The sequence below is a fragment of the Perca flavescens genome, chromosome 12 (assembly GCF_004354835.1).
Source record: "Perca flavescens isolate YP-PL-M2 chromosome 12, PFLA_1.0, whole genome shotgun sequence".
In the NCBI taxonomy this organism is placed as follows: Eukaryota; Metazoa; Chordata; class Actinopteri; order Perciformes; family Percidae; genus Perca; species Perca flavescens.
Window position 1 is genome coordinate 32,548,916 of NC_041342.1, and position 15,442 is coordinate 32,564,357.

At 43.2% G+C, this 15,442-nt stretch overlaps 1 protein-coding gene across 3 annotated transcripts in view; it reads right to left on the reverse strand.

Annotated features, from left to right (window-relative positions):
- The window catches only part of dnaaf11 (dynein axonemal assembly factor 11), an 87,964-nt gene that overhangs the window by 55,035 nt on the left and 17,487 nt on the right, over positions 1-15,442 (reverse strand). For all 3 annotated transcript variants that reach the window (XM_028593317.1, XM_028593315.1, XM_028593314.1), the window contains exon 7: positions 3,653-3,730. In XM_028593317.1, the coding sequence (XP_028449118.1) occupies positions 3,653-3,730 (78 nt within the window). The remainder of the gene's footprint in view (positions 1-3,652; positions 3,731-15,442) is intronic.

The following is a 15,442-nucleotide window of genomic DNA, read 5'->3' on the forward strand; positions in this document are numbered from 1 at the left end:
AAACCAAAGCGCAGCAATTTTAATGTATCCTAAGAAATATTGTGTTTGAGTAGCATCAATGTCCAGAACATGACTTTACAAGCCACTCATGGTGAGAAATATTAACAGTCCAGACGTGATATTTTTTATGTTATGGCCCAGACAGCAGTGAAGCAAACTGCCCCCATTTCTCTGCTGATGCAAAGCGATATATCATATAAAGGGCACAGTCGTGGCCCGAGTGTGTCCTCAGCTCAGATTACAAATGAAATCAGCCGTGTTTTAAGGCCTTGACCCCCGCGGCCTTGCTCTGGATATAAACCTCAGGCTAATAGACCTTTTTCACGGCAGACATGTAGACATGTCATAGTAGGAAAAGCACATTGGGCTTTTCCTACTTTGACAAGTCCAAATGTCTGCTGTGAAAAAGGTCCATGGAGGGAGGGAAAACCGGGTGGCCCGAACCGCGGCGATCAGGTTGCCTCGCCAGCATGCAGGCAGGCCAATCCAAAAAAAAACAAAAAAACAATGGCGCTAATGAAGCAATCACACAGCACCTGGGAGCTTTTTTCCCCGTCTCGCTGTCTGAGCAGATTGACCAGGAGGAGGTAATCGAGGGTCTCAAAGAAAACACATTACAGTTATGAAGCACTGTTAAGGGGAAACTGTATCTGAGCGGAGGTGCGGACTGATTCTTTTCTGATTATTTCTTTTTTCGAAACAAAATTGAAGGAGTTGATTGTGTTTTGAGAACCTATTAGGTTGCTTTTCTGCTGCGTTTCGTTGCTGTAGCCAAGTGAGTGAGTGCATTGGTCGATTTCCCTCACAGTCAATCATAGCCGGTAACAACATAAAGCCACTGAGGCGAGATCTTACCAGAGGGGGAGGAAGTATTCAGTAAAAGTACCAACACCCCACTGTGAAAACACTCTGTAACAGTAAAAGTCCTGCATTATATAATGCTCCTTCAGTAAAAGTACATAAGAATAATCAGAAAAATGTAGTTAAAAGTAAAGAGATGCTAAGTCCCTTCCCTTCCCGTGGACACCATGTGACATCAAGGCCACGTTCAGCCCCGAGAAAACGTAGCAACACGTTTTTTTTAAACTGAAACGCGGGTGCGTTGAACACCCTGTTGTGCGCAAGCGCTCTGCCTGTTTATCACCACGGCTTTACACACACACACGTCTCTGCTGACTGGGTAACACCTGTGCCACGAGAGACAACATATCTCAAAGCAGTTGCACACCAGAAACCACAGCAAAACGATGCACACCATTTTAAGATTGAACGTGCCCCTTCTTTCGGAAAAAAGAAATGTACGAATGGGAAGAGACAAATAATGTTTTCATCCTGTTTGAATTAAGCCTTGAATTACTCATATGATGTTTGTCAGTGTAAATGGGAACTCTGCAGGTTTTTTTTAGCTTCATTTACCTTAACTGAACAGCTTCGGAGCCATTGGAATGGTTATATGATTTTTTTCGAGTTGAATGGTGGCCGTCTCGTTTCCCCACTAGCGCCTGTGAGTGGAAAAACCACCATTACAACTTTCGGCCGGTAGCGATGGAGTTTTTCACACTATCGTCGTGGCTGAGCCGGCAAAAAAGAAGCAGAAAGCTAGGAAAGCATTGTCGGAGGAACAGAGAAAGAGGAAACGGCAGACTGACCGAGAGAGGACTCAGACACCAGTAAACATAGGAAAGCCAAATATCTATTCTGAAGCTGTAGGGGGGGCTATATAGAGAAACCTGCCAGCAAAAAGCGAGAAAACAGCAAAGTCCAAAACTGCATAGTGCCCCTTTAAAAGATAATTTTGCAAGTGAAGAAAGTCGCAGTATAAGCCGTCATTAGAAAGACTACACGCTCCAAAGTCGCATGGGTGATGTCTCGCTGAAGCTACGATGCCGTATGTACTGTATATTGTGCGAGACGAGTAGTTCACTGAGTGTTTTTTACGCAAAACTAAGTGCTAAGTACTACGACAAACCTACAACAAACAACTTTCTTGACTTGCAACTGACAAACATAGGTCCCTATCCTGCACCCAGCGCAGCGCAAAGCCCGACGCAAGTGCCTTTTAAGTCTGACCCAGTTGTCAGTTTCCCGTCCAGCTCCCACGTCGTTTAAATAGCAAATGCACCTGCACCCATCTGTGGCCCGGTCTTACAGGGAGGTGTGTTCAGGTGCATTCTGGGCGTGCTGGTCTTACAGGGAGGTGTGTTCAGGTGCATTCTGGGCGTGCTGGTCTTACAGGGAGGTGTGTTCAGGTGCATTCTGGGCGTGCTGGTCTTACAGGGAGGTGTGTTCAGGTGCATTCTGGGCGTGCTGGTCTTACAGGGAGGTGTGTTCAGGTGCATTCTGGGCGTGCTGGTCTTACAGGGAGGTGTGTTCAGGTGCATTCTGGGCGTGCTGGTCTTACAGGGAGGTGTGTTCAGGTGCATTCTGGGCGTGCTGGTCTTACAGGGAGGTGTGTTCAGGTGCATTCTGGGCGTGCTGGTCTTACAGGGAGGTGTGTTCAGGTGCATTCTGGGCGTGCTGGTCTTACAGGGAGGTGTGTTCAGGTGCATTCTGGGCGTGCTGGTCTTACAGGGAGGTGTGTTCATGTGCATTCTGGGCGTATTGCTATCTTGAGGCAGCAGGAAGTGATTGCGCCATTGACCAACAAAAACCTGGTCTAAAGTCAATAACGCAGCATTTCATTGTTATTTTAACAGAGCATTAGTAAAATGCTCCTAGGCTCGTGCACAGCACGCATACACTATGCTTGTTACACACACAGGGACACACAGCAGCACACACACATGCAGAAGATTACACGTAAAACACACAGACCCTTTTTTCCGCCGTCAAACTAGAAAAAGTGGATTTGGACCCGCCCTAAACACACCTGCACCAGGCGATTTCTTTTCTCAGCATTAATGTTAAAGCAGGATTTTACTGTTGGAGTCGGTTGAGCTGGAGCACAGTTTGAACTATTAACTAATGAGTATTTTTATTCAGGATTTATCTGCTGATTATTTTGTAAAAACAAAGAGTGGAAATAGTGTGAAATGTTTGTCAAAAAATTACCCAGAGCCTAAAGTGACACGACAGTCCAAACATCAACATTTACTACTTATACATAGTATTCACGTTTTAATTTTAAAAGTAACTAAAACGGTGGAGTATGGAATTATGTATGCAAGAAAATACATTTGAATCTAGTATCTTAGATTTGTAGTAGTATAGTATTTAAATAAAGTACTTATTAACCCTCCACCTCTGACTTTGATTCATAATTTTTTTTTACAAATTGGGTCATGTTTTGGTTGTTTTGGTTTTTGTTCATATGCGTTATGATCAGAAAGGTTGTAAACAAAACCCAAAATCCCCCCATTATTAAGGAATTAAAATGCAAGTGAACCAAAATGTCAATTACACTAATATACTGCACTGTAAAGCTAGTATATGCAGTCAGTCAAAAGTTAAAATGTTTGCCTAACTTCAAAATAAGAGTACATTAAATAATAGAGTGAAACTGACAATATTTTTTTTTATGGTTTGTGCAATTGCTGTTGCCACAAAAGACAGGAATAAAAAAAAATAAGACCCAGGTTGTAAAAAAAGAGAAAGGTCCCTTTGAATACTTTAAAAACCGAGGTTGTACTTTGTTGATAGAAAAAGTGTTTACTTGGGCTCGTTGACGTTCATGACTCGGCCTTCAGCAGTGATCAGCGTCCTCGGGGCCTTCGGCTTCTTCTCTTTCTCCCTGCAGGGAAACAGCAAAACATGAGAGAGAGTGTGTGTTTCTGTCTGTGTGTGTGTGTGTGTGTGTGTGTGTGTGTGTGTGTGTGTGTGTGTGTGTAAAAAGGCTGGACTGACAGACGACAGTAGCAAAGTTATGAGGTCTTTGGGGTGAAGGAGAGAGCCACATCCATAAAGAGACAACAGATAACGTGAGAGTTTTACTGTAGAGAACACACACACACACACACACACACACACACACACACACACACACACACACACACACACACACACACACACACAATGCTTTAACCCTTTTACAGTTTCAAATTGGTGAATGTTTGCAGAAAAGTAAGGCAAACAGAAAGATTTTCTTTGAAAAAAAAAATGCTCCACATGATGTGAAATAATGTCACCTCTGCATCCGACTCGGTCAACTTTTGTCTAAACTTCAACCAAAATTAATTCTGGTGTTATGTTTTCTGAAAACACCTCTGTCTATGTGTGAAGCGGTAATAAGCTCTCTGCTAAACTGTATAACCCCAACTTCACTTTGTATCAGGGGGAAATCATTTCCACACAGCTCATTCTGGAATATTTCTTACTTCCTTATTTTGTCACTTTTCCACCTGGGGAAACAGCCGGGGGGGGGGGAGAGAGAGAGAGAGAGAGAGAGAGAGAGAGAGAGAGAGAGAGAGAGAGAGATAGATAGATAGATAGAGATACTTTATTCATCCCGAGGGAAATTTTATTCATCCAGTAGCTTAGGCTACGTTCAGACTGCAGGCCAAAGTGGCCCAAATCCGGGTCAAGTGAGCAGGTCAGGCTTCTTCAGAAGTAGTTTGAACACTCAAATCTAGCCCAGATCTGATTTTTTCAGATCAGATTCAGGCCACTTCTACATGTGGTCCTGAATCCGACCCAGATCTGATTGTTTTCAATGCGGCCGCAGTGTGAACAGCCAAGGCGGATTTGATGTGACTTTTACCTCAAAAACCCTCGCTGTGCCCTCTCTCCCCGCGGGGAGGGGCGGGGCCCCCTGCTTCCAGTGCGGCTGTTAACCGGGGCGGACTGTCCTCATTGTTACCCAACCGCGCGTCGCATCGCCAGGGCGGGGATCGGCTCACGTAAAAAGGTGATGTCGGCAACCCCCCCTCCCCCGCGACCCGCCTGTAAACACGGACCAAGAAGTTTAACGCGCTCGCAAGTCGGGGTCGCCCCGTGGTGCAATGAAAGTGAAAGCCGGCGTGCGCCGGCTGAGGTGGGATCCCGGTCCCTCGGGGTACGCCGGGTAGGTGGAGCGGGTGCGAGGGCGAAGCCAGAGTGGTGGAGGCCCGTAGGCGATATTACGAATCCCACTATGGCCACGCCAAGACCCGCCCTTCAATAGCGTTCACACACTACTATTGGCCAGGCGTCCATGCTTACATGTACAGGTCCTATCCCCTGACCAATCCCCTAACCCTAACGCGGGTCTTGGCGTGGCCATAGTGGGATTCGTAATTTTGCGGCCCGTAGCGATCCCAAATTGGCCGTACGGTAACACAGACCTCTGTAGTGAAGCTGCAGCCATAACCCCGCAAATTTGTCTCTCTTTCTCTTCTCCTCCTCAGCACCTGCGCATGGCTGCCATTACACAAACATTTTAATACAAAATAAAAGCTGAATAATAAATAAAAATGCTGACTTCCTCCATAACCTCCCTAACTTTAGTGCAACAGCGTGCTGTGTCTGATGTCACTGTTATTGTTCTTTTGCGCATGCGGGTCAGTTCAAAACCGCAAACAGTTCACACTGGAATCTGATATAGAGGCCACATTTTAAAAGGTAATGTGAACAGCCAAACAAAAATTGTGATCCCAAAGGTCTGGTATGGACTGACCATGTGATGCACTGACCATGATAAGGTGCTATATGGTAGCGTGTGGTAGTGGAAAAGAGAACAGTGCAGGGATTGAACGAGGGCACATCAGACCTGTTTGAAACACAGATGTATGGCGTGGACCCTGCTGCAAAACCTCTTTTGGTTTCCGACCTTATATATGAAATATATATAAATAAATATAGCAAAGTACAACACACACCAGTCGCGTCACAGGCCGTCACGGATCGAACACACCAGAACAAGTAGTCAAGGTAGAGACAGGATGTGTTCAAAATGCTGCTCATCTGGATGTTGACAGGCGGCCATGAGTCTTTTAATCTGGTGTCCCCTCAGAATTAAAAAACTTATATCTTTGCAAAAGAAAGTCATACAGGCTCTGTCCTGGTCAGAGATAAATTCCCCCACCAAACCTCTATTGCATGGTTTTTGAGTTACTAAGACTGACAGAGCTAAATGAATACCATAATGCCTGCCTTATGTTCCAAATTGTCAACAGACTGAACTCTAGATTACACTTTTGTAATTTTCTCCTCTGAATAAATATAATAATATAATTGGAAAAACAGTTTAAAGATCCAATTTTTTTATTTGTCAAGGTGAAAAATAATTGGATATTTGAACCAATTTTTCCAAATGTCCGTTTGTGCTTAGAAAATTGAACTGATAAGCGTCACACACAATCGTTGGTTTGTACACTGCTGTTGTGAAGCCTCGAGTATTCTATGGTCGGGACCTACTGGTCTAAACTGAATAATAGCCTAAACTCTGAAAATGAGCGGCTCCAAGAGACGGATCACCAAATTAAGTATTCATAAAATGTCTCCGGATGGAAGTACATCACTCACACTAAACTGAAGCCACACAGCGCATTTTCCTACAGACCACCACCTAAAAGACAAAGGATTTACTGAATTCTCTTCACCATCTGCTGTACAACCAGTGACTCCATTAACCGCATTAAGCAGGCGGTGACAGAAGCACAGGCAGGGGGGGGAAACGTCCATCTATTAGGCCCACTGAGCAGCAGATGAAGGAGTCGGCAGGTGGGTGTTAAGCGCTCTGCGGAGGGTCACGGCCTTCACGACATCTCCGCAGCAGTGCATCAGCCGCCGAAAGGAGGAGTGTGACAGACGGCGTGATTTGCTGAACTGAAGGGATGTTGAGTTCATGGTTTTATTACAGCTGCCTGTGATGAGTTTAAGTGGTGCTGCGGAGGCACTAGCACCTCCGGGGTTAATAGGTCCATTAGCGTTGACTCTAACCGTCCGTTGGAGTCCCACAGTCAGACAGTCAGACAGACAGTAGCTAAGTTTCCATCCACTTGTCAGTCGAATTATCTGAAGTTCGGTAAAAAAAAACTCATTCGAATAAAGCTGAATGTAAAAGTGCGTTTCCATCCAACAGCTTTAAAGCAAATAAAAACCTGTGTGTAATGACGTCACATGCTGTTTTCAGGGTTCATACGCATTTTAACCAATACTTTTCCATGACTTTTGCATTATTTTTCGGCAAATTTCCATGGTCTATGTGTTCCTGAAAATGTCAGTCGACATTATACAATAAGAATACAAATCTGTGTTAAAGTTTACAATCAGAGGTTTAACTATAAAATTAAAAATGACAATATGTGGTTCATAGTGGGAGTCGTAATATCGCTCCCCGAATAGAACGTTGAGGTTAAGATGACGTGAAAATACATTTATTAATCACATATTGTTATGCTGTGTTAAAACAAATTCCATGACTTTTCCAAAATTTTTCCAGGCCTGAAATTTGCATTTTTCAAATTCCATAACTTTTCCAGTTTTTTTCAAAATGTATGAACCCTGTGTTTTGCAATTAAATTGGTATATCGAATTGATTAGAGACATTTTAAGGTGTTTCCATTCATTTTCGCACTGAATCGCACAACATTCAAGCAAACATTTGCAGACAAAGTTTTGCTAGACAAAAGTAGTTGTTAATATTAGAAGCCGAGGAAGCTCCGATGGGCCTTTGGCCGAGGATCTGATCCAGCTCATCAAAAAGGTGGAACTTGCCTTTTATTTTCCCTCCGGCACCGCTGAGAGACAACTCTCTTTTTTTGAGACGTGTATCGCTGTTTGAGCTCCTTCCATTTACTCCGCAGGACGTCCCACGGCTTGTCGTAACCTTTGTTGGTCATTTCCTTCGCGAGTTCCTGATAAATGATGGCATTTCTTTGATTTTATTTGATTATATTTTGCTCGTAAATTAAATTCAAAAAGTCTTGTCTCCTCGTTCGTCCACTTCCATCTGTCTTTGTTGACACCGGTCATGTGTGCAAACAGAGCGGAAATACTGGACGGAAATAAACTCAAACTTCTTCTTTGTTTTGTGGCGGGTTGCAACCATAAAATGACCTAAAACCTAATCGCAATTCACTAATTTATTCGGCAAATAACGTTTCCATCAGCGTTTTTCAATCAAGAGAAAATCCGATGAGACCGAATGTATTTCATTTGAGTCGATATTCAAGAAATTCTATCGAATTTTACTGTTTCCATGACGGCATTTTTCATTCAATATCACTTAATTCGGATAAAAACGTGTGGATGGAAACATAGCTAGTGAAGCTGGACGACCATGTCTTCCTCCTCAGCAACACACTCTTTAAAACTACTTTTGAACGTACACACGTTCCACCAAAACAATTTCCTTCCCGAGGCTATTTAGCAACGGCACCGTGGCTCTGTCGGGCGCTTAGCCCCGCCCAAGACGATTGTGATTGGTTAAAAGAAATGCCGATAAACTAGAGCACGTTGTTCTCCAATCCCAGAATGTTGTGTGGACTTTTATCATTTAGGGTTTCTTCAGTAAACGTCTCAAAGGCATGACTAAAACAACTTTTGTTATGTTTTTTTATGTGAGAAATAAGATCCTGGTGGCAAAAATCCTTTCAGCTCGTCTCCTTGGCCTATGTCTTCGTCTTGCTCGGATTACTGCGGCCATTTCACCAGGAGGCATATGTGAGAAAACCCGCTTGCGGCTGGTTTACACCTGATTTTAAAAAGGAACACGCCGACTTATTGGGACTTCAGCTTATTCACCGTAACCCCCAGAGTTAGATAAGTCCATACATACCCTTCTCATCTCCGTGCGTGCTGTAAGGCTGTCTGACGGCTCCAGCATTAGCTTAGCCCAGTACAGATCCTGCAGGTAACTGGTTCCAACTAGCCTACTGCTCCCAATTGTGACAAAAGTGACAAAATAACGCCAACATGTTCCTATTTACATGTTGTGATTTGTAGAGTCACAGCGTGTACAAAAAACAACGTAACATGAGACACAGCCATCTTCTTACCGTAAACAAGCCATTAACTATATTCTCAGACAGGCTTGCTGCGAGCATATCACTCCGCCAAAGTACTATATTCTTTCGCCTAAGAATATAGTTCCTGGTTTGTTTAGGGATAGAAGATGGCTGTGTCTAATGTTACGTTGTTTTTTGTACACGCTGTGACTCTATAAATCACAACATGTAAATAGGAACATGTTGGCGTTATTTTGTCACTTATTCGGAGCAGTAGGATTACTGGAACCATTCACCTGCATGTTCTGTGCTGGCCTGATGCCGCTGGAGCCGTCAGACAGCATTACAGCACACACGGAGATGAGAAGGGTATGTATCGACTTATCTAACTCTGGGGGTTACAGTGAATAAGCTAAATTCCCAATAAGTCAGTGTGTTCCTTTAAGAGGCAGAGAATTTTCACCGCAAAATAGAGGCGTGCTTTCACGGGTGGTTTTTGTACATACCGCAGAATACATACAGTAATTAGGCGCACTTTGCGCTTCTCCTCCCATCTCTTTATGGGAAACTCCCACTTTCCCCTTGACCCTCCCGTGAATGCATATGCATGACGCGGAAAAGTGCAATTTGCCATTTTCAGTCCCCGCGACAGGAGGTCTGCGCTTTTACCTCAGTGCGGCCTGTTTGTACATACCTCGCCATGGTTTTAAGTGCACATTGCGAAAATAATACGCCTGAAGTGGGCGCAAAAGTGTTAGTACATCTGGCCCTCTGTGACAAGAAGCAAAGAAGCTGTTCTGGTGGCTTGTGGTGGAGCAACACCTCACTAACACACTTTACGTTCTGCTTTCCTTTAGTTTTCACCCGTCTGTGATTCTCCATTTTAGCAGCCAATTGGATTTAATGGAGCAGGGACTCCAAATGATGGACACCGGCCATCTATTGGAGTCCATTTCTACCAACAAATTACATCAATTTGGCTGATAATTTGTGGTTATTTTCCAGGTGATCTGTGAAGACTGTCAGCCATAGTGTGTTGGGGATGAGTTGGGGTGAGACAGAGGGCAAGTATCCACTCCTAAATATGAAACCAAAAGGATCATCTCCATCCATCTGCCTCCCAGTTCAAAGAGAAGCTTTTCCCTCCACATCCCTTTAAGCCATATACTGTTGACTTGTCAAGGTCTCAGTGTAGCTCTCTGGTCTGTAACTTATTTCTTTTTTTTTCCTAAGGAGGTGTGACAGGGCCGTCTATCAAAAAGCTGAGTCATGGAGACATCAGGGCTGACAGCTTCACTGTCGGTCTGAGTGGAGTCCAGCGCTGAGGACAATCTGTTCAGACAGCTTTCAGTTAGCCATGTACTATGTCTGCAGAGAAGTATTAATCTGCACCGGGTTTATCTGCAGACCTACGATCACGGAGCAGAGGACTTTCAGGATACAGAAAACACCTTCTGCAAAACCTCTGCTCGGCAGGTTATACTGCACACTGCCAAAGTCAAGCACATTAGGGCCGCATTCAGACCGAATTCAGCCCTGCGGGAAAAATCTCAACCCTCTCATTGATTTGAATGGAGCCATTCTGGGAAGCACAGCAGGGATATACCAAGGCAGATAGCTCCGACAAAACAACACAGGGTCATCCCATGGATGTGTTATAAGAACTGGAGACAGCGTTCTAGGTGGAGCCCCATTCGTTCTTCATTTGCTTAGTGGAACACAAAGCCTTTGTAGAGCAAAAAAATGACCTTGTTATTTTGTCAACAAAGAGTTTAGCAATCTACAAATCTACTATCCATGGATATATTGTAGAATTAGCATTATTCTGTAGGGCTGTCCTCGACTAAAGAAAGTCTTAGTCAACTAACACTTATACGATTTTGTCGACTAATTGATTAGTTGATTTAATTGACAGAGCTGTGCGCTTTGAGAGGTGGTTAAGACTAGAAAAGCACAATATAAATGTAGTTAATTAACCATCTGTAAAACTGAGTTTCTCCACAATTAATCCTGCAAAAGCACCACTTTAAATCTTGTGTTTACCATAAATGTGCTCAGAAGTTTCTTGGAAATGAGTAATTAAGCATGAATAAGCATAAAAAATGACTAATCGACTAAAGAAATCTTAGTCGACTAAGACCAAAACGACCGATCAGTCGACTAATCGACTAAGAGGTGGCAGCCCTATTAGTCTGTGTTATAAATCAGTTCAGTAGCTGGTGTCACTTTAGTGTCTGCCGCAATGTCTTTATTCAAACATTTTATACAACAACACAACACACGTTCTCTCCCTTCGAGCATCTCCACCCGTCCATCTTACCCACACACATTCATTTACTGCCCCCATTTGTCAGTTTTCCTCTGCTGTGTGTTCGGGTTCAGCTGCGCAGGCTGCAGGTTGGAGTCTTCCTCTCAGAGGAACTGGGCAGCCATCAAGCACAGAGGCGTCTCCCGGCTGACCTTATCGCAGGATCCCAGCAAATTCATCTTTCCTGACAACCCAGTGACTGCTCAGCTACATGCGTCAAGTCAGCGTGCTCTGACAGCCGCGTGCAGGGAGACGATAAAAAACGGCAACACCACATCACCCTGATTTTATGCTTGGACAGCTTGCAGGCCTGGGATGTTTTTCTGTGATACGGATTAGGAGGAGGGACCTGTCACTGGTCGGCTTCTCAGCCATCACACTGGATTACATTTCCTCAAATAATATATGTGAGAATAATAATCCAGGGGTGTTCTCTGATTTCTTATCAACAGGAAGAAGGTTTCAATGTGCCCCCTTCCTCTTCCTTTGTGCTAATACCCCCCGACAAATATGTGCACCAAAGTCTTCCACAAACATAGGGGAAATACTGGCATTTCTGGTTCAAAAAAGATCTACTACATTCAACTCTTATGACAAATGTAGTGTTACGTGACACGTCTCTTTGAGGAGTGCAGGAAAAGACATCTAAAAACGGACGGATTAATCCACTAATCTGAGGAAAACAGCCAGGATACAACCATTTCAAACACCTCCAGGCGACTGTAAAGACATTCCTGTGGGCAGGAGATGCAGCAGCGCTGAGAGCACTCACGCAGCAGGGTATTTCTTCTACAGTATTCGTCATACGCAGCTCAGCTATTCATGACTCTGTGGCTCGAGGTGTTATGGAAACTAAACGCTATGAGTCAGCGCTGCGTCCAGGGTTCAGCAGAGTGAGGTGAAAGAAACACAGAAGTAAAACAGATCTGTCACTCCTCCAGGGTCCAAAATTAGCATCATCTACTAGCCAAATGCTGGTAAAATATGTAAGTTGTGGCTGGTACATTTGCATCACTCACCAGCCAAAAAACAATGCATACGTATTGAGTTGCTTGTTAAAGGTCCCATGGCATGAAAATGTCACTTTAAGAGGTTTTTTAACATTAATATGCGTTCCCCCAGCCTGCCTATGGTCCCCCAGTGGCTAGAAATGGTGATAGGTGTAAACCAAGCCCTGGGTATCCTGCTCTGCCTTTGAGAAAATGAAAGCTCAGATGGACCAATCAGGAATCTTCTCCTTATGAGGTCATAAGGGGAAAGGTTACCTCCCCTTTCTCTGCTTTGCCCGCCCATGAAAAAGAGAGAGACATCATGGCTTTCAAAGGAGCAAAGTGGCAGTTGGTCAAGGCCACCCCCACCCCCTTCTCCTCCTCAATAGCTACAAACACAGAAATGGTACATCCTAAGGAAAGCTCATTGTGGGACTGGCTCTAGTGGCTGTAATTCTGCACCAAGGCTGAATTTCGGGGAAGAGACTTCAGATACAGTATTAGGGGACCACTAAGATCTATATAAAAGAGACTTCAGATACAGTATTAGGGGACCACTAAGATCTATATAAAAGAGACTTCAGATACAGTATTAGGGGACCACTGAGGTCTATATAAAAGAGACTTCAGATACAGTATTAGGGGACCACTAAGATCTATATAAAAGAGACTTCAGATACAGTATTAGGGGACCACTGAGGCCTATATAAAAGAGTCTTCAGATACAGTATTAGGGGACCACTAAGGTCTATATAAAAGAGACTTCAGATACAGTATTAGGGGACCACTAAGGTCTATATAAAAGAGACTTCAGATACAGTATTAGGGGACCACTGAGGCCTATATAAAAGAGTCTTCAGATACAGTATTAGGGGACCACTAAGGTCTATATAAAAGAGACTTCAGATACAGTATTAGGGGACCACTTATATAAAAGCATCCAAAAAGCAGCATGTCATAGGACAGGGGTGGCGAACCTGTGGCTCTTGAGCCATGTGCGGCTCTTTGCCTGCTCCTTTGAGGCTCTACTGTGTGGCTGGGGGCTGTGTTATTGGTGGATTTTTTTTTTTTACTTTTTGAAACATTTCAGATAAGTAAAAAAAAAAAAAGCATTTAAATGCATCTGCCAATACATTTGCCAATTATTTTAAAATAAAAAATAATGCAGCAGAGTTTTTTTATGGACATCTTCTGCAACCTGAGGAAAAAAAGCAGCCACAGATCACCTTCCTCATTAACCCTTTTACTGCTGATTGCTTTAAAGCCCCTCTAGTGACAGTGAGTGAAAGAGTGGCCACAACAGAGTACAACCAGACCTAAAAAGGATTGTGGATAACAAAGACTGTCAGGTTTCCCACTGAGTCAATCTAAGTAAGAAAAAAAACCTATGAAAACTGCTATGTATTATGACTTTCATTAGATCTGGAAGTCACTGTTGCTGTTGTAATGTGGACATGCATGTGTTGTGTGGCTTTTTGCTATGGTGCATGTTTTTTTGTGGCTCTTTATCTGAACTGGTTGGCCACCCCTGTCATAGGACCTTAAAATTGTAACATTCACTAGCCATTTAGCTGGTGGACAAAAAAGTGAATTTTGCTTTAAAAAAAAACAGGATGTATAAAGTGCAAAAGAAGCAATGGAACAACTGTTTGATCGAGACTGATTCGCAGCATATTAAGATGTTTTATTCCAGACGCCTGTGTAGCTCACCCAGTAGAGCGTGCGCCCATATATAGAAGCTCAGTCCTCGCCGCAGCAACCGCGGGTTTTAATCTATATATATTTTAATGTAATATATTTTATACTTAGAATCACAAATGTTTGTTATGTGTTAAAAGAAAACTAAAGACTAATTACTAATTACTAAGACTAGACTAATTATAAATACTCTGTGTTGAGTCATGGTGTATGTTTTGTTTTTCAACATTGGGGAGGACACTAGGGGTGTAAGAAAAAAATCGTTACACTTGAGTATCGCGATATTTTATTTTGCGATACTGCATCAATTTTCAAAAACAATATTGATTTTTTTTCTTCTTTTTACGGGCAGAAATATTCATGTATGACAGTGGTTCACGTTTATGTTGTGTTCAAACCCCTTACCGCTGGATGGGTACGCTGAGACACACCACTAGCGGTGTCTAACAGTGCCTAGCAGGACCTAGCAGTGCGTAGCAGTGCCTAGCAGGGCCTAACAGTGCCTAGCAGGACCTAGCAGTGCGTAGCAGTGCCTAGCAGGGCCTAACAGTGCCTAGCAGGGCCTAACAGTGCCTAGCAGGGCCTGACTTTTTGCTAGAAGCTAACAACGTAGTGAATTGTTTACCTAAAGTAAACTTCTTTGACTTTTATGCACATCAGGTCTTTTTTTTAAATATTAGTTTTTCTAAAATTATACTTAAAAAAACAACAATATATCGCCTTACGCACAGTATCGAGTATATATTGCGATATACTGTATTGAATCATGACCCATATATCGTGATACGCATCTTATTGCCAGATTTTTGCCAATACACAGCCCTAAGGGACAGATTATAGCGTTGAGTGTCAAACACTTAATTTCCTGAGTCTGAAATCATTGGAAAACATAAACATATATTTACTGGTAGGAAGTAGTGCTGGATCCAAGCATCCAACTATACGGATATTCGTCCGTTGGGTAGTTATACAACTTTCTATTTTAAGCCACAAGTTGAAACAGATTCAACTTTTGGAGAAAGGCATTACCCAACGTTACGTTGCGGTGGCCAGTCATGTAACCGGCGACAGCCTTAGAAGGACATACAAATGTTTGAGACAGCTGAACGGATATTTTATACCTCTTTTGGGGAGCTCACAGCTGCCAGCTGATATCAGCGTAGTGACAGAGAGAGACGGTAAGTGTGTGTGAGAGAGAGAGATGACACACAGTGAGAAGAGGACGTGCAACACACACACCTAATTAACACCCCGGCACGAGGGCAACCTTAAGGGTGAGCGCTAATTAGCAGCGTGGCGGGAAAATTAATTATTAATTCTGTTAACCCTTGTGTTGTCTTCCATTCGACCGTGTACGTGTTGTCAAGAAAATCACTTTTTTCTGACATTTTCATATCTTTTATCGACACTTTTATACTTTTAATATTTTTGGCTCTTTTTTTTTAACGTTTCTTTTCACCACCGTGTATAAACACCACTAACACCAACTTATTACCACTTTTACATTTACTACATTTGTGGAATTCATGGTCAATAAACCTCATTTATTAACCTGGGTAAACCCTGACGAACTTCTGGCAAAT